We start from the raw sequence: 24,416 nt of genomic DNA on the forward strand, positions 1-24,416 counted from the left end.
AATAAAGAACTGTAGACTAAATAAAATAATTAGTAGGAGCTGACATCTTCAGAACAATCAAAACTGATGCTAAATATCTTTCTTTTGTTTTCTAATATAGTTTTGAGTGTACATAAGGAGCAGATCTGCTGACCGTGTTAATGGTTTTATGTGTTCTTTTCTGCTCTGAAAAGTGGGTTATTTAAGATCTGATCCTAGGAGAGTATATTTATGTACTCTTTAATTACAGGCTACCAACAACAAATAAGCAGAAATGCATGAATGTAAGAATAACAGGCATGGTTGGATATTTCTCATTTTTGTAGCTGATTTTGAATGTGTGTTAGAGCAGAACCGTAAGAACATCATTAAGTGGAAGGAGGCAGTCTATACAGATCAGGTATCATTTGTTTTAGTTATGTCTGTACTACAGGAGATGTAGGCATTAATGTTACAGCTCTCTGTTAATGGATGCCTCTGGAATGTAATGATTTTTCTACTCCATAGGGACTTTATGCTAAACTAATAAACTAGCCTATAATGAGTCTAGATAAAATAAAAGGAAAAGATGTGAAGAAACAACGCGTAAGGTTATGCAGGTCTATAGATCTTTATTAAAATATTGTTTTAACTTCAGATTGAGGTATTATTTGTAGAAAAAAATCTACTARTTAAAATAGCCAACAGACCTAAAGATTGCAACTTAAGATGATTAAGAGGATTTAATGAATTTTAAACCTTAGCTGAAAAAGTTGAATTTAAAAATCAATGAAGTTGATAAGAACTCATATCGACTCTGAATGATTTTGAATACAGGAGTGTACCATAGATCTCTTGGAGTTTGTTATATGGAGGAAATTGTCAGTATATGAAAAAATATAAGATGACATTGATTTTAAGATGACAGTGATAAAGATGCTGGCAAAATAAGTTCTAAAATATTGGTTAAAGGGAACGAGAGAGAAAAATCTTGTGAAGCCAGAAAGCCAGTACTGGACAGGGTGAGCTAAATTTTGGGAACTCTACAAGCCAAATAATGTTGACTGAATCTTTTTTTTTAATCTATTTTGTTTCACAGGGATGCGGTAAAAAAATGTACACTTTTTTGAGGGGGACGAAGCAGTTGCAAGTGCTGCGATTTCTGGGCATCTCTATTGGAGTAACACAGATTCTGGCTATGATCCTCACTATTACTTTGCTATGGGCTCTGTACTATGACAGGAGAGATCCTGGGGCAGACCAGATCATGTCCCTGAAGAGTGACACCGCACAACACCTGTCATGTCATTCAGTGGAGCTACTGAAACCAAGCCTAACACGGATTTTTGAACATACATCCATGGCAAACAGCTTTAATACACACTTTGAAATGGAAGAGTTATAGGTGATACAATGGATTGAAGAAGTCGCAAAGGGTTTTAATCTCTTCCTTTTTTCCTTTCTGATGGTGTTTTTATTCCGTTCCATCCAGTACACTGAGTATACCAGTCTTTCTGTGCTTCAGAAAATGGCTAATGAATTGTGGAGAAAACGCCTGCATGGGAAGAAAGATGATCAGATGTCTGTTTTGCAGCCTCTTAAGACAGCCATGGACCAGGGATGTTTTGGGCGTTTTAGAAGGCATTCGTTCACTGGGCACAGTACTATTTAACTTACTGGCGCAGGATGTGTGATGTGTAAAGTACCGATTCATTCACAGGTAGAGGGATAGAACTAATGACGTACCYCCAGGAACCACCACCGAAAAGGAAGAAAGATACTTGCCTTCCAAAGAAGTGGCTCTGCTTTGAACCAACAGAATATGACTTCAGCTGAAACTGACTTTTATGTTTTTACCAAGCCATTTGGAAAATGTCTTAAAATAATCAGGGATCTGCGTGTATATAAATGTGTGTTTTGTGTGTGCATGGATAGCAGAACTGCAATTCAAGTAAACACTTGGATTTTAAAATTTGCAAGATTTGTTTAAAAGGCAAGATTCTTTTTCTAACAAAATCTTTATCTTAGTTATTGCTGTTAAAGATGTTCTAAAACTTCTATTTTTATCTAACATAACTGTTTAAAGTTTAAGTTTATTAAACAGAGATTAAAACAAAACTGACTGGACAATAGACTAATTTTCTGAGTAATTCTARAAAATTCTTCTTGAAACAGTTTGTTCTGTGAACTATTTGTGAGTATTGCAAAAAAAAAAAAATAAAATAAAGCAGTCTTTCCAAACTGGGATCATATGGGAAGTAGCACAGTTTTGTAGATATATCCATTTTTCTATTCATGTTTCCCCTCAAAATAGAGACAAAGGACTGCAAGAAAAATGCTTATTGTTCTGGATGCTATTGCAATAGTTATAAAAGTGCAGGAGGAAAAATTATACTTTGGCTTGTTCTTCATTAAGAGCTCTTTAGTGGCTTAAAATGCCATATGGAAACAACGTTAAAATGTATTTATTGAGGTGGGGAAAGTGCATTTTACTGTATTTTTATAAACAATGTTTATTTCGCAGGGTTATTTTTACAATTGGCCACACTCCTGAAATATATATTTGCTCCACTGAATACAGTAGATCGTAGCAAATGGTTTTTTTGCGTAATATTGCATTTAAAAAATTATTTCCACTTGTTTTGGAATTTGTAAAAKGAAAAAGCAGTAAGGTGTGATTTGGTAGACAATAAAATTGCTATTGTCTTAAATTCCATAATGGCTTTTTTTTATTGTAAAGAACTAGAATATGAGTGCTTTGGGTGGGTGCGGAGGGGTCCTCCTCCTACTGTGAGTTAATTTGACATGTTTTTACCTATTCTACTTGTTCTGTCATGGAGAAATGAACTGCAAATTTCATTTTTTTTTCCTATTACTTCTAAGAAAGTTGCCAAAGCATCATGAAATTAGGGTGACAGCTCTTCAGTTGTGTGGGTTTTTGTTTGTTTCTTTTAGCAGTCTCTATGGGGGTGTAATTATTTCACAGGTACCATTGCAAGCAAGATTACCCTTCTGTTTTTGTCACTCTCCTGCTCTTCTTTCCCTCCCCAAAAGATCCTTCTCAATTTGTTTTTCCTCTGGAATTTCYTTGTCAGAAATGTATTCTCATGCGCTTTTCGGAAAGTCTGTTATGCCCAGACTTACTTTACTTATACAGCAGACTTCTGTCCTYCCCGCTGCTTATCCCGGGCAGCATTTCTGCAGTTATGCACAGTGGCCTTATGTAGAAAAAGAGGATGGTGTATCTAGGAAAGCCTGGATGTAGACTTTGGAGTGCTACTGTGACCTGTGCTACTGTGAGGCTACACAGTGGATTGAGCCATTGCTTCTTGATTTTTTTGTTGTAGGAAAGTTTTCATTGTGGGTTGTCTTTTGTTGTTGCCTGCTAGACCCTGTGATAATTCTAAATTTCAGCCCCTTCCAAATAAAAATGTACATCCAGGCTGCTGTTATACTACTAGTGTAGGAAACCTTAGATTGTGCTTACCTACTTCTAAGTCAGAGAGGCTTGAGTAATATTTCAGCGAGCTTTATCAGTTGAAAGTCTAGGCCTTAGCAGTATTTTACGGTGTAAGCAATCTTAACTTCAACTCAGACATTTCTGCTATACGCAGATGCTGTTTTAATGCAGATTTCTAAATTACATCTGAACCTAGGGAATCTTATCCTAAGTAAAGTGAAAATGTTGCTGGAAGAGGTCCAGTTCTTTGCTCAGGAAATCCTGAAAATTAATTGAAGTTCACAGAGTATCATAGAATCAGTAAGGTTTGAAGGGACCTCTGGAGATCATCTAGTCCAACCCTCAAACGAGTGGCCCATAACAGGGATTGAACCTACGACCTCGGCATTATTAGCACCATGCTCTAACCAACTGAGCTACACCTAATCCCAAAGGAATATATACGGAACCTACCTTAGCAGTGCCTCAGCTATCCTTATCTTGAGGTTAGGTTATATCATCCCATGGGAGGATTCCGCAAGCTCGGAATCAGGTTACCTGGGTATCTTTCCATGTTAGGGTTAGAGCTCATGAAGGAATATATATGGCAAGCAGGCTTGGCTAAGGAGATTCACTGGAGAAGTTTGCAGATAGAATTAGAGATACTGACAGGCAAGATCACTTTATTTTAAGTTTCCCAGGTGGTTAACAAACACTGCCATTAGGTATAGGTAGATTATTCTGAGGGTGGGAATTCAGCTGTCTGAGAAGGGTGAGTAGTGTACGCTTGCTGGGACAAGCTTAGAGGTAAACGCTCCTCCTTTTTCTAGGGAAAGGTAGGTATGGTGGAGTCCTTTTTAGGGTCTCCTTATCTGGATTAGGGTTCCTAGGCTAGGTTTGTGAGAGCTCAATATTGCTACTCTGTCTAAATTTTGAGTTATGTGCATGTATGTGTAAGTATGTATGTATGATTGACTTCTAGCGATGCTCTTCCTGAGGCTTAAAGATGGATGTTAATAGTCCCCAGAATGCTGTTAGTATAACAAAAGAGGTTTGAGGTGCACAGAYGTGAAATCCATAACTGAGGATTTTCAGGAGAAGGCATGTGTAGCGTGGAGGTTACTGTACCGTCCTAGGTTCAACAGTGACGGGGAGCAGGTGAAGGTATTTGTATGGCCCTTGTGGGGGTTGCCACACTCATTACAATAAAATTCCTTGGTTAGAATACAAGCAACGTTTTGTAGGGTACCCTGGAAGAACATGCTCAAGGGTAAGTAAGAGTGTGCATGTCTCTAGGATCTATTCATTTTTTGCAATAAAGCAGCTCATTGCCTCTCAGTTTGAACAAATGATGAGGGAGATTCATCAGATTATGGCTGAATCAGGAGATTCTAGGTCCAGGAGCTGACAAATCCCTCCAACACCATGCAAAGAAGGAAAAGGGTGTTGAGGTAGTGTTTCTCAAAATATGATTGGTAAGGGTTCCCTCACTGTAGGATCATTTTGGCGCATTTAGTATAGGACAGGCCTCACAGACGAGTGTTTGTGGACCCTCAGGGTCGCAAACCGCTGCTCAGGGCAACCTTTCCTGATCTTGATTTCCAGTCTGTATTCAGAAAGGTGATGGCTTAATTTGGGTAAAGAACCACACATCAGGAATGCTGAAAGGAATTCTTTTTTTGTAAAGTTTACTGGTAAATATTCTGGGAAGTAAGTGAGGGAAGGTTGAGAGGTTTGATGTCTCTGTCTCCTCCTATTTTGAGGGTCTATTGCCTCATGAATATCTATTGACTCATTTGTCCGTTGAGGTTTCAGTTGTGAACTGGAACTCCTTAAAACTTTTTATTTTACTGAGTTCAGACTGTGACGTCTTCCTGTTTTTCTAGGGCTAGTTCAGAGTCTTCAGCTGATTGGCTAAGTGTATTCTTTTCCTGTAGGGCTTTAGGATATAAGTAGGAGAGTGGTTGTTTGGCAAGGGGAGCATTTAGAGATACTTGCAGCAATGAAAGCTACTTCATAATTTTATTTCCTTTTCCTGTAAGTCTCACAGGAGTACCCAGAAGAGAATGATAGTGTATTCTTTCTTCTGTGCAGCATAAAATTTGTTGTAATGAACCACATCTTGTTGTGACGTGCAGCTACAGAGCTGCTTTTGAATGCTTTTCTCAGACATTCACTTAATGTAGAGGACAGCATCTGTGTTAGATAATGGGTCAACCCCTGCCCTACGTCAGGCATTCCCATTCAGCCCAGTAAATCAACATCGAATCAATGAAACTGTTTCCGTAGCAGTGGATTATTAAGTTTGGCATCATGCAGTAATGATTCAGGGAGTATAAGGATGCTTTTAGGAGATAATCTTTACTATTTTTGGTCCTTGAACAAGGTATCACTTCATCAGCCAGCAAGTCATATAACAAAAGTTTATGGAGGAAGCATCATTATGTGTTCTGTTCTCTATAACATAGTTCATTGTGTAAAAGCACCCCATAAATCTAAGGACATATATGAAGAATAAGTAATAAAAAGAGAGACACTTGGTCAGAGTGACTATACAGTTATATTATGATATAGGCAGGGATTTTCAAATACTTTTTGAAATTTTTACCACTAGAACATGATGTTTAATTCATGTGAATTGCTATATTGAAATGAGATTGTCTAAAACTTTAAAACTCACCTATGATTGACTGCATTTCTTTAAAAATATTGGAATGTCTTAAACAGCTCATAATTTTGCATGCAGCTATTTGCTTTATGTTCAGGGCTCGCCTCCTTTCAGCTTTTTCCTGTGCGTAAGTACTGTAAAAATGGGTACTTTAATAATGAAGGCAAGCAGTTAAAGTAAGCTGGCTAGGTACTTAGGTACATCTTACAGTCCTCATCAATTCTAAATATGTTGATCTTGTTCATTCCTGACAGCTCAGGATAGGCATTTACAGTACCTATCTATATGTTTACAAATCCACTATCATTTCCATTGAGTAATTATATTTAATTGCTATTCCAGAGCACCTAAAAATCTTCAAATGTTTCCATGAACAATGGGAGAATAAAATCATATTGATAGCAGATGCAGGAGAGAAAGTATATGACCTCTTAAGCACCCTCCCTGCCCAAATCTCTTATGATCCTGTGAGTTTTTGCAACTTATTCTTCTCCAGACCAATTTCTGATTTGAAAGTCACCCTCTTCCATAGAGCAGGTGCAATTTGTATTGTATGCTGTACTGTGAAAACATTCTCTCAAGAATGAGTGTGTTTCTACAGTGATTATATCCAAAGCCTCAAAATTTAAGCGTATGCGTTTGGTTTGTATCCTGTAGCTGGAGGACAATCATTCTCTTTAAAGCTGCTCTAGGATGGTTCACAGACAGATGTTACTTGTATTAGAAGCCTTTTCCCTCACAGATCAGTGTGAAAGTAAGCTCCTGATGAAGGTAGTTGTCACGCATGCCAGTAATACAGTGAACATGACTGATAAATCAGCAAAATCTGCGTTGTTAGTTCCTGCTGTAAGTGATGCACAGTATGTTATCTGCTATTATGCTACAAAAGGAGATTGATCTCATCTGTGCAGTGATGTTATTGGGGGAATTTGATGTCAGATTTGAGGTGATACTGTGGCCTGAGAGATTCAGTAGAGCAGTTGGTGTCTGGATGCGTTCAGGACATAGTGGATGCCTTTCAAAAAAATGCAGATAAAGAGGCAGAGTTCACTTTGCTGGAAACGTGTTTTTTTTTTTTTTTTTTTTTTTTTTTTTTTTTTTTTTTTTTTTTTTTTTTTTTTTTTTTTTTTTTTTTTTTTCCCTGCTGATGCAGGCTGGGATAAGAAATGGCAAAAGACTCCTCGTGGTAGCTCTGCTAGGGAAGGGCAGCCTGTGAAGGGAGATGTGCTAGCCACTTGCACAGAGAAAGGGCTGCTCTGCATTAGGGAACTGCAGCACGCTGGTCCTGTTGGCTCTGTTTTGATTTAGACGTGCTCGCAGATTGCCTCGAGTTAGCATCAAGGACGTTTGCTGCCCTCGGATTCAGTGTTTCTTGAGTCTTGTTAGGAAAAAAAAAAAGTTTCATGAATAAGTTATTGCAAAACCAGGTTGACCCATTCAAGCATGCAGATGTTTTATTTAAATATTCCTCAAATGTCTATTTATTCAGCATAACACATGTATTATGCTGCCTTCTGAAATACGATATATGACTGTTAAACAAAATTGTCAAAAACAACAACCTTTGTTTCTTTGTATGATACACAGAAATAATTACATTTCATGTACAGTACGGATGCATTTTACACAGTCATCAACAGTCATTCACTACCAAAACAGCATTTAAATCACCTAAAACACCAAAATAATGTGTATTTCCCAAATTCAGAATAAATTAATGATTTTGCATGTGACATGGAAATCAGAGACAGGACTGGCATTCTGCAAAATCATATTAAATTATTCTTTAAGCTGTATTTTAACGATGAAAGTACAAGATGGTTCAGGGGGTTCAACTGTTCTGCAAATGTATTGCTGTTATGCAGGTTTTTTAGTCCATATGAAAAAGAATAGAGGCCAGATTTCTTAAGAGAGACATGATCTGGTGGAAACAGGAGGTTTCCTGAGCTGTATTGCAGTCAGTCCCAAATGAATTTTAGTAACAACCTTTTCGCCTTATTTTCTGTATGTAACTACTCAAGTACCATTGACATGAAGAAATTGTTACAGATTGTTAATATCAAGGCAGTTTTTTTATCAACAATTTCTTTAACAGAGGGTGGAGATCAAGCTATATCTTTTTTTTCTGAGTAATTATGGGTAGATGTAGAATACAAGTAAAAGCTCTAGGTCCCTTCTGCCTCCCCTTTACCCTGCAGTAAAACTTACATAACCCACCAGCTTCAGCAGATTTAGTGCAGTTTTGTAACTGGGTAAAACAGGAGAGAAACATAATTGGCTTCAGCAGAGTTACTCAGAATGAGTATGTGCTGTATCAGAAGACAATCCGTGCTCCTACTCTATCAAGTTTTGGAAGAAATTTAGAAGTTCAATTGGCAATGAGTAAATTATTCTAGTTTTCACAAAAAAATGGAAAGTTAATTGCAAATTAACCAAGTTTCTGAATAAGTAAACAATAAAAGAGTAATGTGTTACATTATATACTATTTTTAATTGTGATTTAATTCTCATATGTGACAGTATTTTAGCGAATATACTGTGGCATATTCCATCATCTATTCTTCAATATCTGACAGATAGGGAGAAATATCAGTATTTGTGTGCAGTAAAAAGTATATAATCAGCAAGATACAGTTTTAAGTTTGTGTTCACTTTAAATTTTAAAGTCAGTAGAATGATAAATGCTGTACTGAAACATATACTACTTAGATTATTATGTTAATCATTTATAATAATAGCCTCTAATGAACTGAGCCTTTTGATTTGTATGAATATTTTCATTTGCAGACATGCATTTATTTCTGATCCAGTGGTTTTGATGTATATATGTGTGTACTGATATGCATATAATTCATGTATATGTGATATGTATGATGTATGGTATGCCATGTATATAGAAAGCATTACAATAGATCTCTTTTTACTGTACCCTCATAAAGAAGGATGACTTTTTTTTTATCAGAAAGGTTTCTGTTAAAAATGAAACAAAAGATCCCATAATGTGTAGAGCCTTTATACTGGCTTTTAGGCTTGTTCTTATAGGAAAATTCCAACTTAACTCAGTTATACTTTTGTAGCTTTGGGACTCAAACCATTATTCTTGCTGTTGTTAGGTAAAAAAGTATCTTAACACAATTTAAATTCTCAAGTTTTAGGATACAGCTACTTGCAAAAAGAATTTAGCAATCATTTTCGCTGAATGTTTTTCAGTGTCTTCCAACATAGCCAATACGCTGAATGCTGCAAAAAGTTAGCAAAGGAAGCTTGGAGATGAGTACTTGTTAATCTCAAAAAACCTTCTTTGTTTTAATTTTAATTCAAATGGGGTTGATACTGTAACAGTGCACAAGGATGAGAGGTTTGTTCTGGAAGTACAAAAGTAGGCAGGATGGTTACAGAGCAACGAACTGCGCCGATTCCTCAGTAGCCTTGAAATCCCCAAAGGTGCAGTGGTGTTAGAAAGGACAATATACTGTCATAGAAATAGAGGACAGTGGACAAAAAGAACAATGACTGAATAGCACATTTTTGGTGCACGGTTTGGCTATAAGATTATTTAAATGTTTGCCATTAGAAGTTTATAGTGCAGATGAAGTTGTGTAAAATATCTACTAAAAAAGAAATCCTGATTCCTGATACAACAGGTGTACAATGACTTATTGCAGTTGTAACAGTACCTAGGAAGCAAGATAAAACAATGATAAATATTGAACTAACTGAACACCTTCAGTTCACTAATGAGTGTTTGAATAAGAAATACTGCATTTTTCGAAGGGAAGTTATTTGTACAACTACCATGGAACATTAACAATCAGCATGTTGTAAGTGCACAGAAATGCCCCTTTCTACAGTAATATTTTATCATGCCTAATCTGAAAAACAACATAAATAAACTGAGATCACAGCTCCAAATAATTTCAGCATGCATTATGGTTGTATTTCTTTCAGTCAGTACAAACTTATGAGCATTTTTTCTTTCATTTTTCATAGTCTCTCAACAAGTTTATGGTTTAACAGGAAAAAAAGACATGTTATCAAAATGTTTCTTGTTTTGCATTCAGCAGGAACACAGGTTTGCTTCTATTTTTTGTGTTGTGTGGGTTTTTTTTTTTTTTTTTCCTAAAAAGAGCTCTCATGATAAGAAGAAGCATCAATGGGGACATTTCATTGTGCTCATATAGTAAGTCAGAATGGTCACAGAAGCTTCCACTGTGTTTTCAGTTCAAACAGTGTGTAGAAACTCCATTCGGGTTAACGCACTACGACACTAACCCAAAGTGTTTGTTTCTCCTGAACCTCTCGGTCGGTTGCTGCTGGCACGCGTCAAAGGGGCGTTGTCGTTGTCAGCTCTTCCGTTCTTCAGAACTCTTTTCTCACTGCTAGAGCTCAGCTTGCAAATGGTCTTTATTCTGATTTATAAATAATTCCTTATTTTATAAAGCAGATACTCTGACAATGTTTCCTCCTGAATACTCAGGAGACTCTGGCCTATCATCTCCTTCAGGTGTGGTGACTGGAGGTGTCGGGATGCTAATTATTGCTGTAGTGACGTAAGGCTGCTCACAGTTTAGTTTAACACACTCTTCCACTTTGGCATTTAAGCTGGATCGGCTGGAGGAAGAAACAAAAATCCATGAAGAAAGTCCATTTTACCAAAAGTGTGCCAGATCCCACTACCTCAGCTGGTCCTCTTCATGCTGTCATGTTAGAGGGCTCAGAGGCTTGGTACCAAGTAGCACAGTCATTACTCGACCCTGAAGGCTTGCAGTAGTAGCCAGACCCCTGTGCACTCTCTAACCTTTGCATTAGGTGCCCCTGCAGCAGATGGTCCTCTGGCTGTGCCAATGAGCAGTTCCCCTCTCTCCCTTCCTTCCAACAATATTTATAGAAGGGTCTGAGCTCAACATCTAAATGTTTCTGAGCAGGGAAGGTATTTGGGCTGTTGACTGGAGAAATGGAGCTTACAATAGTCAAGGAATATGTTACACAAAAAGTAAGGGATAGTCTCAGTCTCCAACTGAATTCTACGCCATGATCATTTTAAAGAAGTCTTTTTATGTTGTGTATCCTGAATAGTGAGACACGGTGTTGCGTCTCACTGTTGCACTGTATATCACACTGTGTGCACTTACTGAGGTTGTGCGAGGTTATGCACTGAGTGTGCCACACTATATGCTCTGATTGACGCTGTGTTAATGTGCCCCTGGGCTTGCTGTATCTTAGTTCGATAAGGACATAGAGCAGTGCCTCAGCATTACGAGAAACTTATAAAACTCAGGCTCTGTTGAGGTGAGACTGCGCCCTATGTTTTGTGCTTGACCTTGTTTTTGGCATAAAGCTTGTGCTTTGTGTTTTTGTGTACTCTGTGACTAAAAGTATGATGTGGGGAAGTCCTCTAGCAGACGAACAATGGATCCAGGCAGAATATTTCCTGAAAATCTAGGACAAAGATTGCAGCTTTGTGCTGGCCAAGATGTCCCATTGCAAAACAGCTGAAAAACTTCAACAGCGATAAGCTGCTGAATCGTTCATGGAAGTGAAATCCAAACTTAACTACTCACAGTAAGCTACTCAAAATGTCACTTAACAAGACAGAATCTCTATAGTAACTAGTGCTGAAAATGCTTCTTTTTTAATGAAGATATATTTGAGTTCAATAGAAACCACTTTTGAGTCTGCTGAGATCTTTGCTATATTTTCAGAGGTGGTGGTCAGATATACCTAAAAGCCAAATGGCTTACTTATGAGAGTAGAAAGATGTTCAGCACACTACAGCCTCTTGAACTGCATTTTCTTCACTGTTTTAATAACTCCTCAAACCAACAAATATATTTTTCTCATCTATTTCACATTTTTATAAAGAAGAGTTTTTCAAGACTAGAGCACTTAGGACTCTGGGAATCTAGTTTTATTTCCCTTTTCTGTGAAAATGTGAGGAAATGTCATTCTGCCTGCGTTTCTAAACCAAATTAATAGAAATGACAGTGACAGAACTTTCTTCCATTTTGCTCATCTTGTACATCTGAATTGCATATCTTTCTACTGCGGGCTTCCTCTTATTTTGTGTTCATCATGGCTTGTAACAGTTAGGCCTCTGTTTAGTCTGGAACTCCCAGAAGCTATTCTCTGCAAATACTGCAAAAAAGTTTGTGGCGAGGACAGGAAAGGGCACAGAGGGATTAGAGAGAGAGGATTCTATTAGCTCAGATTAAACTTGGAGCAAAATCAGTGACATTTACAAGTGTTTCAGTACTCCACAGTACTTCAGTACTAGTTTTGGACAGCTATTTTGCTTTAACCTATAACTTCACAAGCTACCTATGGAGGCCAAAAACCATCTACATCTCTTCTCTAACAAACAAGGGTGGGTCAGCTCTTGGAGCACCGATGCACATAAAGTACCTGTTAGACAGAGGTGTTCTCTCCACACATCGGATCTGGATGGTGCTGAGCTCCTGTACGCTGCCTTGACGGCTGCCAGTGATGGTGGTGTTGGGGATGCGGTAAGTCTTTTTATGTCTCCGTGAGCAGCAAGTGCTGGTAACACCTTGTTGAGATGAGAGAGAGGGGCTGTGGCTTGGGGGTCTATTGACTGTAGAAACCTCCATGCAGCTCTCTTCATAGACTTGTTCATCCACAAACTCATGATTCTAGTCCGGAGGAATCCAACACAGGGACAAAGCACACACACAAAGATAATTAAAGTGAGCATATTAATAATGATTGTTTAAAGGCTTGAATTGACACATTTGAATAGACTGGGAAAGTTAGACAGCTTAGTCTTGATTATAGTGTTTAGCCTGTGTTAGCCTGGGCTGAATACCAGGAANNNAAAAAAAAAAAAAAAAAAAAAAAAAAAAAAAAAAAAGCACAGGAACAAAACGCTCAGACTACTAGCTTTAACTATGAAAAATTTAATCTAAATTATTTTGTAAAATATCACATGAATATAATGTAGGTTATATTATTATATGTATAATTTACAGAGAGCCACAAAATAGAGCGTTATGACTATTAATAAAAGTGTAAGTGAAGCTTGTGTAAATGCCCTAAATGTAATTTGGAAATAAATAATATTTACTATATTAAACTATAATAAAATAGAACTAATTTGTATTTTTCAAATTAGTTTATAAAGCTTTATTTTGAACTACATGTTAGAAATCAGGATTTGAAATAGTATCTGTCAAGGTATGTGTCTATTTAAAAGAAAAAAAATAATTAAACGGATCAGGAGAAGCTGAAAGATACAAAAAAAAGATCTCCAAAAGTTCCTAATATGTTATATAATTTTGATAGATCAATATTTCAAAATCAGTTTAGAAAACAGAGACTTTAATTAAATGAAATGGTCTTCATTCATTCAAACTGCTTAAACTCAGCACAGACAGTAATCTTAAAGGGTTACATAGAGCTGAATCAAAATTACAGCCAATAGCCAGTTTATTTTAACTCAGTATGTGATTCGGGAGCTCTTCACACAAAGCAATGATTTCCACAATTTCTTTGTATGCTAAGAAGTGTGAAATAGAAATGTGGCTTATAGTAAAGGGAACAAATAAAGAATATTTATAGTAATTATAAAGTAGCCACCCAGATGTCCAGTAGAGACTAAAATGTTTATGTATTATTTGAGAAAACCTCCTTTTTAAAAATCTCCCCAGTTCTGCAGGAATCACTGTGCCTACCCTGGGAATGGCTAAAGAAGCACGCTCTGGGTTGTTTTATAATCTTCACAGTCTTGTTCGCTTCAAGGCTTCTGCATTCGCTTCAATGCCTGTTGCATTTTCACAGAATATGGGAAACACATGGGACTCACAATTGTAGCCAATTTTTTTGCTAGAAATTGAAATATCTTCATAGGTATATTATTATTTTCGTTTCTTCTGTTCTCCTTTGCCTAAACATAATTTTGTGTGGAATCAAGCAGTGTTGAAGAATACTGATTTCAAGTGATATGGAAAGAAAGAACTCACTTGAAAATTCACTTTTTATAAGGCATACATCAGACATAAAACAAGATTCTAAATGTATTCACATAGTGGACATAAAATTCAGAGGAAAAAAAATGACCTAATAGCTATCTTTAGATTATATTCAATGGCTTCTAGTATGTTTGCCAAGAATTCTGTTAGTTTTCTGACTGAAAGTAATTTTGCGCTTCCTAAACATATTATGGAGCAACCAACAAGAATTCAATTAGCAGTAGCCATTAAAAAGAGTTGTAGAGTGAACTTTTAATACAGACTGGAAACATTTTGAAATAATATAGCAGCTCACATTAATATATTAGACCGTATTTATTAATTATCTGTTCTTATATCAGCTACAATTATCCTGTAAAATAAAAAATTTTGGTGTAGTTATTTTCATTATGAATGTAATTTTCATAGAATTGCATCTGTGGCCTGCACTGTATTTCTTAGAGGAGAATAGATCTTATTCTACAGACTTTAAATTACTGGACAAGATGAAAAACAGTTTTGTAGGCTGATGCTCACACAAAATGGTATTTCAAAAGATGAAGGAAGGAAGAAGCCGTATCACTTGTGCTACTATAGAGGGAATCAGCAACATGCCAGATCCCACAAGATCCACAAAATTTCAAATTCCTGCATAAATATTTGGAATATATGATCTGACCAGGCAGTTGCAAACAGAATGCAATTTGGAGCTCCTACATACATTTTTTTGTTCATGTGTTGTATGGACAGTGCCAGAAGTTGGACCCAAAAGCCAAGAAAATCAGGAAGTAAATTATATGCAAATTTAAGAAATAAGATAATACTTGCTTTATAGACTTTTTTTTCTTTTGTTAGAAGAGGATGGTTTGAAAAAAMCAAAAAGAAAAGGCTTACATGTTCCACTACTACGATTAGAGGAAATGTGAAAGTTTTAGTGTTGAATCCAGCTCCCGCTAAATGACTAGATTTTTTTCTATGATTTCTATGAGAGTTTGACAAGACCTATGGCTACTACTGGCATTTTAAAATATGTTTGTAATCAACTGTGGAACAATTGCAGGCAAATTGCTATTACTGGGTTCTAGCACAAAAAGTCTCAAAAATATTACTAAAGTACCCAACCTGAATCTTTACAAGGTAACTGCATTATACTATGAATAGGAAGCAAGACATTTTGTGCTACAACGTGTTAAATCATAAATGAATATTCCAAACGTCAGCATGAAGGAAACATAAGTACCTGTGAGATGACACATCACTATCTAAATGACACAGCAACTGGGCCATTTTGCTTAAAAGCAAATGTTGTCAAAATGAAAACAGTTAATTATAGGCATATCTACACTGTATTTTAACTTGTTAATGTTTGTAGGGGGGAAATTTTTTCATCTCTTCTTCAAGCAGTAGCAGTAAGACTTCTGCAATGACCCTCTTTTTATCATGTATAACAGAAGCATTACTGTGTCTTTTAATGAAAATCTAAAACCAGAATATAAAGATACAATAAATAGCAAAAAGTTCTGCTATGTACTCAAAAGTTAAAGAGAAGTTTCAGAACAAAATTTTCACTGAAGTGCAATTTTTTAACTTTGACAGGTATCTAAGTGTCTTTAAACGTTGATTTCAAGGAGGGATCGAGACATGCTTTGAGGGAGAAAGCCATGAAGTAAGTGGCCTTTGAGAATAAAATACTTGATTCTCTGTTTCACARTTCTAGAACTGCCATGAGTGTTAAGGGATGGATAGGAGACGTTTATTGTTACTTGCTAGATTTCCAAATGCTGTTGACAGAATAGACGGGCATATGCAGTCAGAGACAGGAGGGGATTCAGCTAATGTTCCCTACTGTTAAGCATCAGCAGAAGGGGCTTTTACATCTGAGATAACTGCCCAAAGCTCCCTGAGTGGTCAGAACAGGCATTTCTGAGATGCAGATAAATTTAGGCCTAAAGGAGGCCAGAGCTTGTCGGGGAATCTACATCTGAGCTAGCTGTCTAGACAACGTAGGTGCTTGTATCTGGTCAGATGGATCCTATTGAGAAACTCTGATTTTTTTTTTTCTTTCAGTACTTCCTTATGTATAAAAATGGATAAAATCATGGAGTTACCTCATAATCCAGATATTCATCACCTACTAATTTGGTATCTAGGTTTTATACCATTTGTCAAGAAATGCCATGGTAAGGTGCTCACTGATGGCCACTATCATATAATTTTTTAGATGCAGCTGAAACCTATAAAATTAGATGTAAATTTGTAAATGGCAGTTTAATAGATGTTGACCAACTTACCTACAAGATAGRGAATATTCTACATGGCAATATAACCCCTCAAAAGTATAAAAAAAATTAAGATAATTTTAGCATGCCTATTTACTAAATCTATGAAGATTAAGTTCAACATAACTAGTCTTTATGTTCTTAGCTTCCTTAGGAAATGATAAAAGAGGAAAAAATATAAAATTAGGGATCATTTGTGTTATTGTTGTGACATTATCTGTCCAGAATTATACTACTGGTAAACACATTTTAATTATTACTGAATCATAACTTTGCTGTAATTTACTATCCTTCAAAGCTGTGTAATTATCCAGGTATTTACCAAGGAAAAAGGCAGAGCGCKCATGGTAAGTAGTCCTTTTGATTGATAAGGAGTTTCAAATTGAGATAAGTGTATTTGGGCCGTTATGAATTACATCACTGATTTCTACAGGGATGTCAGTGTCTAACTGAAGCCAAAAGCCTTTGAAGCTTTGCACCTGCATCTGGATTAAATGATTGATGCTTCAAAATAAGATGCCCAGGGATCCTCTCTTGCAGTCACTGCAGTCAGAATAATGCTCATATCACAGGACACACCTATATWGTGCCCAACATTTGCTCGGGCAAAAGCTTGCTTTGGCTGCAGAGTTTTGAATGTGTAAGGACTACAAATTGTGCCTACAAGCAGTACTGCAGAAAAATAAAAAAGATATATTACACAGAATATGAAAAACCATACTGAAGGTCACATCTGCAGCTAGGCTATATTCATGCCATTTCACTGATGCCAGTATCTTTTACTCTAAACGAGGCTCATATCCAGGATGTCTTTCTACTGTTTACATGCAGTGGATATAATGTTTTGAAAGAAGATATAATAGCCTTTTTTCCTAGCTAATGGATGTCATATAAAGGTTTATTAATTAGAAGAAATACTGAAAAAAAAAATCAGAATTAGACTAGAGGTTAGAAGTGTTTTTCCCATAAATTCCATTTTCTTACCGTGGTTTTTTCCAGGCAGTGAAGCAGGTGGTGGTGCTGTGTTTCAAAGGAAGAACCAGATTTGCTAACAAAGGCCTGTTCTTCTTCACTGGAGGACTGTTAATACATAGAACTGTATTATTCTCATTTCTGAACAAGAGGGCTCTTATCCAAATATTTGATCAGAACTAATCTGGATTGTATACTGTAGCATAACTGCAATGCTTTATCTACATAGTATAACCCAAATTAGCTTGGACATGATTATTCTTTTGCTTGTTTGTTTTTTAATCAAAATATTTTCTATCCTTCCCCTGCACTCCTTTTAAATGTTTCCTTCTTAGATCTTTTATGTATAGATAATTAGCACAATTCATAAGGATAGTCAACATGTTAGCTTTGAATGTTGAATCAATGCATACTTTAAATATAAGTGACAGTAAAATACTTTTTTTTTCCTGAGAATGTGCCTCATTTGAAGGAAATTAAACAAGTTGCCCTCCTGGGATCATCTCAGAGCGCTGAAGAATTTGTGGTAYTGCTGCTTACACAAAAATTCACATCAGTGATCCCAGTCTGCTGAGTTTGGAAAGTGTACAGCAGATGTTACTGACACAGAATGAAGAATTAAGTAGAAAGCATCCACTGTTTATTAATTGCTTTCATAATTGTTCACTAAAAAGCAGCAAACTAAATAAGGAAGGAAATAGGAGAATAGGAAATATTCAACTCTGGGATATTTAAAATCTGCTTGGCAATTAAGCAATTTAGTATCTCTTTAGTTCAAGGATTTGAATTGTTTCAAGCAGAAGAGGAGATGAATGTTCTGACTACCAGGATTTTATTCTAAACTGGATGGCCACTTCCTCCTTCTGGCTATATGTTAAAGTGTTAAGCTTTTTAACACTTTTAAAACAGAAAGGGCATAGAAAAATGGAAGCCTCCTGTATTCCTCAGGGAATTGCCTAAATCCCAGAAAGTGGTAGGAATTAAGAAACACTGTGTCTTCAGTCCTCCCCCTTGGCTAGCTGTGAGCGGCCCCGACACTGTCTCCAGGCATCTTGTGGAGCTACGGCATTGTCGGGGATCCCATTCCCAGCCTCCGGCTCCCAACGCTGCATCTTGGGATCCTCAGCCGGGGGAATGTGCCAGGGATTCGCCTCAGGTGACATTAGGTATCTACGAGGTAGACACCCATGTTGGAAGTAATCACTGAGAAAAGCAGGTACTTTCCAGAGAGCATTTCTTGTTCTGCAACATCTGCCCATGTGAATGATACTCTGGAGTTACCTTTTTTCTCTTGTTGGCAATGAAGGGAGGGTACCCAGATTTTGTCACCCATATTTTAGCTGTCTAAAGCCAAATTAGATGAATCTCCCTTATGTCTGGAGGCAAACGTTTCCTGTTCTAATGAAGWCTTCTATGGGATCTGCCCCTAAAAATATGGTTACATTTGAACGTAGCATTTCTATTTAGCCATTTCCCTCATTTTTTATACCTCATCATCAATATTCATAAACTTCCTTTAACAATAATAATTGTCCAATTCATTCTTCCTCAATCTACATCTGAAGGTAACATTGCCTAAAGACCCGGGCAGACTTGTCCTGGTGATATATAAACTGCTGCAGGGCTATTATTAGGCTGTTACTCTGGAAGTGGATTATATAAAAACGTTACCTGCTGCAACTGGTTACTCAGTAAGCCATTTCGTTTGCTCTGCATGTAGGCATTAGCACTCCCACTCTTTGCTGCACGAATTCGGGCAAGTCTGGCTTTCTGTGTAAATGAGACAAAAAGGAATAGTGTCACTTATACTTGTATCCGTTATGCTGTTTATCTGAAATGGCTAATTGAAATCAGCCACTTATCAATACCAACGGCATAATCACTGCAAGGATAGGATCTCTAGGTGGGGCAAATCACATTTATTTTCCCATTTAAAATGCAAATGACAGTGAAGTTTGTATTTGTTTGCATCAACAAGTAAGAACAATGATACTGGAGAAGGGATTACAGATTGGCATGAAAGTGCCTCTTTCCTTGTGTGGCTGCAATTTTGCCCTTCCTCGTACTCTATAGGTCAGGAACACGGCTTCCATCTCAACGGCTCCTGCAGTGAAAATCCCTTTAAAGAGGAAAAATGGAACAGAAAAACATAACATTTCAACTGCTGTGAATTTCCAAGGTTTCTCAGAGTGTTTTGATTTTTTTTGTATAAGAGAACGTGATAGCTGTTTGCACACCGACTGCAGTCTAAGTTTCTGAAATCCTGCCAGGAGACCTTTTAAAGGCTCTTTAACTTCTTCATGACTGCTTGCATAATCAGAATTAATACTTGCCACCATTGGTCATAATCTGACCATCATCTGTTTTTTTGGAGGCTATAGGCATCAAACAGGTGAGAGAGATGGAGATCAGATTAGAGATTTCTCAGGTGAGGTTTCTTGCTTGCATAGGTGGTTTCCATCCCAGGGGAGAGGGTGGCTTGTAAGCATAGGATGTTTTGAATTCCTGCGTTCTATAGAGCAGTTAGAAGCCAACATTACAACAGAACACGAAGGGAAGAAAAAACCCTCTCTAGCCCAACATCATGGAAAAGAGAAAAAATTATAGGATTTCTGGAAAGCTATCCTGGTTTAAGCAATTTTTGTGGCTGGTTCCTTATACGTCAGAGGGAGTCTGTCTTCATGGCTAGCTTTCTGATTCTGAAGGCCAAGGGCAAAGCAGCAACTGGAGTTGAATGACTGCTGCTAAAGCACAAAAGAAGACACAAGCGAAAAACTTGAAAAATGAGTTTGATAAGGATTTCATATCTGATAATTACTCAGCTGATATTTCCAGAAAATGGAGGGAGCACAGTTTTCCCGCCTTAATTCTGTGGCATTAAATGTTGTTATGGAATGACTGAGAATCTCCGAGCACTTATAGCAGCTTGGTTACTGCAACTGCCAAATCTCCTCTTTGGCATGATTAATAATTAACTGACTATGAGGAATGACTCARCATCATGCTTCTTTGCACTCAAACTTACAAAAGCGTCTTCTCAACAGTGAGCCAAGTAATTCATGATAGTTAAAAGCAAACATGTTATATGTCATGTATTTATTATCATTTAATTGTTTCAAAAGAGGACAGGATAATGCTGTGCATGTTTGCATCGCTGAGGCAAAAAACTTGTGAGAGCTTTTTAAGTTGCCTCGGTTTTTTTTGCTATATCAACCATATTAGAATAACATTTTGGTTTCCTGCCTTATTCAGAGTACACAGCCTTTCCAGCTGGAATTGTAAAAAAATTTTTTATAGTGGTAAAGTCGTAAATATAGTGATAAATAACCAGGAAATGTCCTGGTTAAATTCCTGTCCTCTCCTTCTGCCTGTTACCACTGGAACAACAACTRCAGCTCTCCTGCTTTGTCACTATCCTCTCCTGTGGACCCTAGCGACTGGGTTGGGAATAAATGACTCTTTCAGTCATGGCTTCTTTCTCGGATGACCCCCAGTTGAGCAGTGCACAGGCAGTCCCGCATCCTGCAGTGAGCTACCCAGTTCAACCTGCAGAAGAGAGGCCCCGCAGAGCTGACGGGCATAAGAAATGGTCAACAGCTCTGAGCCCCGGGCCCACACATGCTCCTTGGTGGGAGCATCTGGGGCCAGTGGAATGATTAGGGCTGGGTTCTCAGGGCTGGAGATTAAAAACTCCCTCAGACTGATAGAAAACACGTTATTTTCAATGTGGAACTCGTCAGATAGAACACTGGTATGATGGGATGAAGATTTAGAGAAGAGCTTTACCAGTACCACAGAATTCAGYCATGAGACCAAAAAAGTACACTGGGTTATGTTTATAAATATGTTAAAGGTCTCTCTTGACAATACTAATTAACATTAGAAACTCAAGATGCTTTAGAGATGGTACTGAAGGARGCAATACAGAGTCCCATAAATAAGTGACTTTTTGGTCATAAAAATTTCTTTAGCTCTGTTGCTTTTCAGTGTGCTCTTTATATAGGGAAATTCATTAAATTTAATGAACAAACATTTTACATACATTAGTTACACTTTTTCCTTTAGTCATTCATATTCATTTTCTCTTTTAATGACAGAAGTAGTAATTACAGTGCAGCACAATGTAATAAATATAAAAAAAATAACAGTTCATCAGACTATCTTAATAGAAGTGCTACGACAGTATAATATTAAGTTGTGCTTTCTATCTGAAGATCTCAAGTTGCTTTGTGAATATGAATTTATTGGGCCTTAGAAAGCTTTTGTGAGGTAGAAACTAATAGCTTACATCTTTCTAGCTGGGACTCATTAAGATGGCCAGAATTTACATCACTTACTGAAGGGAAGACAATAAATTTATTACCAAGACAGGAACCAGATACCGCGGCTTCCATACTTATACTTCAGTTTCCAGCAAATACTTCTGAAACTAGACTTATTCACAAATCTATTACAGTGATAAGATTTTTTTTCAGTGCTTCTACCTGATTTAAATTGGAGCCTCCAGTGTCCAACAACTCCTCACATTTCCAAGCAAGGAATCATTAAAAGCTTATATYAGCTACAAGATTTTAAGGGCTGTGGACTGGGGGTTCAACTTCCATGGAGGACACCAAGATGAYGTGAGGACATCAGAAGCACTATGGTTACAGAAGAATTGTATCTTCCTTTTGCCTGTGAAATGCATTTTCTGTCATATACAACAGAAGGGGAGTGATAACGGCCCCTTTCAATCACTGCAAAGTCCTTCTAAGCTCTCTCTTTTCCTACAGAAAAAGAAAGGATTAATTCTTCTGCAGTAGGTTATCTTCTTTGCTCTAAGCCTTTGGATGTTTGTGAAACTCTTTGATTTCTGTAATTTTTACTACTTCTAGGACAAAACCAACACAACTGAAATAACGTTATTTTAGTTATCCTGATGAAATTCCACCATGATCATCCCATCTGAAATTTTCTAAAGAAACTGATGATCCGTTCCAATTCTTAGAGCATCCCTTATATTTGTATTTTACTTCTCTTTCAAATATTTAACATTTTTTTTCCTAACTTAAAATTTTACAGGTTAGAGGTGGGGCCTTATCTCTGATTGGAGGTTGTGGCAAACACAAATAGTGCTCATATTCTTGTTAGATCATGACAAACACCTTACAAAGAGAAACCACTGGTGATCAGTAATTACTAGCTCTGTCAGGTTAACAAAATTGCACATTTATTTCCACAAGGTTTTAAATAGTGAAAAACGTAGCGCTAGGGGGCATTTACATCCTCCAGTTTTCAGCACTCAAGATCCCTTCAGCTGCCTGGCTGTGATAAGAGAGAGGTTTCTTCAACAGGGCAAAGCTTAGCGAGCTTCCATCAATCTCTTTAGTTTGCTATAGGAGAAGCCTAGGTAGGCTGCCCTTCCAGTTTAGCACCTACTTATCCCGTTCCCTTCTGCTGTTGCTCTCAGAACTACTTAACTATCTTCCTACGATGCTATAAAAGTGCTAATTATTTACTTTATGTTTGTTATTTGTTCTTGTGATCTTCTAAAATTAAAAGGTAAAAATTCTTTCACAGTCCTTGTGTGACTCCTAGAGCCATAGCCAAAATGATCTGAATATTAGTCACATTGTGTTTACAYTGGTTTTATTTGGTCTTTCATAAGTTCATCCTATATACTTACTTTCAAGTGAAAAATCACTCCCATATTTCATGATCTGTTCTCCTAATTTTCAGTAATTGCAAATAATTGACTCTAATAATAATAATAATTTAATAATGATTAGCTGACAATAATTTATAGATGTCAACTTGCAGTGGAGAAGAAAGTGCTGTTTACTTTGTACATTAGTGGATGTGGAATTAAATAAAGTTCATATTGCCTTTTTTCCAAAATATATTCACTTTATTGCTTTGTAAACACAAGTTTGACATGTTTTTGTGCTATATTTAAAAAAATTTGACTAAGTTCTGTTAGCTATGTTTCTGTGACCCCACTTAGCTTAGTATCCTATTTAGTTTAAAGAAGTTATATTATCCAGTATGGTGCCTTATTGCAAATGCTCAATTTTGGATTGCTAGGTTCTGTTAAGCAGTTGTTGCAATTTATCCTAGAGCTATTTGTATTTGAATAGTAACTAGTTATTTGTAACCTAACAAACAACTCATGTACAATCAGTAAGTAAAAAAAAAAACAACAAAAAAATCAACAACATCCTCCCTCTCCCCCCCCCCACCAAACTCATTCATTCTTCAGGCTATATGTTGCTATATAGAGGTAAAAGATCACAATCACATGAAAGAATAATTTTCTGTACAAAGTCAGGTTTTGGAGCTGATGATAGGTTTTTGTTGAGGCACCATACAAACTCATTCTAGGGAAATAGTGCTTGGGCAACAAAAATTAAGGTTCCTCCAGTTATCAGGAAATGAACAATACTAGACAGATGGATCTGTGCTTAGGACTTCTTGGCTAAGAGGATAAACTACTTTTGTCTCTAAAAGATGCAGAAAATGGCTGGATGGAAAACAAGGAGGACATCCAGCAAGAAATGCGCCATTAAGGGAGAAGAGGACATTATTGTCATGAAAGGTGCTGCAATATGTGGGATGGAGCTCTGCAGCTACGGTGCCATTGTGTGAATAGAAAGCAGTTCCAACTTGGTAGCTATGTTTGTATTTGTGTAGCTACCCAACTGGGTAGCTGAGAAAAGCTCCAGAAACAGGTTTCTTCAAAACTGTCTTCTCAGTTGTGATATATCTACTTGAGAAAAAATCATAGCAACACTATAGGGCATAATTAATTCTGCCTTGAATGTCAATTTCCATATCTATTTGGGGCAATTTATTTATTGACAAGATAATTCAGATCCTTTTACCATATTGTCTGATAAAAGGGAAAGATCTGATAAACACAGATGATTTTTCCTGTTCTTTATGCTGAGAYCTACAGACATATTGCTGTATCCCTTTTACAGCAATGTACTTCCATGATTGGAAGCAGGACATTCTTTTAAAACACGTTGAAAATGAGATGTATTATAAATAAAATGTTCTCTTCCATCTTCTTCTGAGCATTAACATGCAGCAATCTTTTCCCAGTGAAAAGCAAATGATATTGCCTAATCTTGAATGACTGTGTAGAACTTTGCAAA

General features: G+C 36.9%; 3 protein-coding genes across 3 annotated transcripts in view; 1 reads left to right on the plus strand and 2 right to left on the minus strand.

Annotated features, from left to right (window-relative positions):
* The window catches only part of TSPAN12 (tetraspanin 12), a 50,447-nt gene extending 47,770 nt beyond the window's left edge, over nt 1-2,677 (plus strand). Inside the window, exon 7 of the mRNA XM_085299719.1 lies at nt 1,058-2,677. Coding sequence (XP_085155845.1) covers nt 1,058-1,363 — 306 coding nt within the window. The 3' untranslated portion in view covers nt 1,364-2,677. The remainder of the gene's footprint in view (nt 1-1,057) is intronic.
* ING3 (inhibitor of growth family member 3) overlaps nt 1-24,416 on the minus strand; it is a 425,405-nt gene that overhangs the window by 88,181 nt on the left and 312,808 nt on the right. The gene's annotated exons all lie outside the window — the stretch shown is intronic.
* KCND2 (potassium voltage-gated channel subfamily D member 2) overlaps nt 10,498-24,416 on the minus strand; it is a 277,027-nt gene continuing 263,108 nt past the window's right edge. Inside the window, exons 3-6 of the mRNA XM_085299720.1 lie at nt 18,952-19,050; nt 17,293-17,388; nt 12,468-12,715; nt 10,498-10,676 (exon numbers count right to left, since the gene is read on the minus strand). Coding sequence (XP_085155846.1) covers nt 10,499-10,676; nt 12,468-12,715; nt 17,293-17,388; nt 18,952-19,050 — 621 coding nt within the window. The 3' untranslated portion in view covers nt 10,498. The remainder of the gene's footprint in view (nt 10,677-12,467; nt 12,716-17,292; nt 17,389-18,951; nt 19,051-24,416) is intronic.

This window comes from Rhea americana, unplaced genomic scaffold (genome assembly GCF_003343005.1).
Source record: "Rhea americana isolate MKP2758 unplaced genomic scaffold, rheAme1 scaffold_152, whole genome shotgun sequence".
In the NCBI taxonomy this organism is placed as follows: domain Eukaryota; kingdom Metazoa; phylum Chordata; class Aves; order Rheiformes; family Rheidae; genus Rhea; species Rhea americana.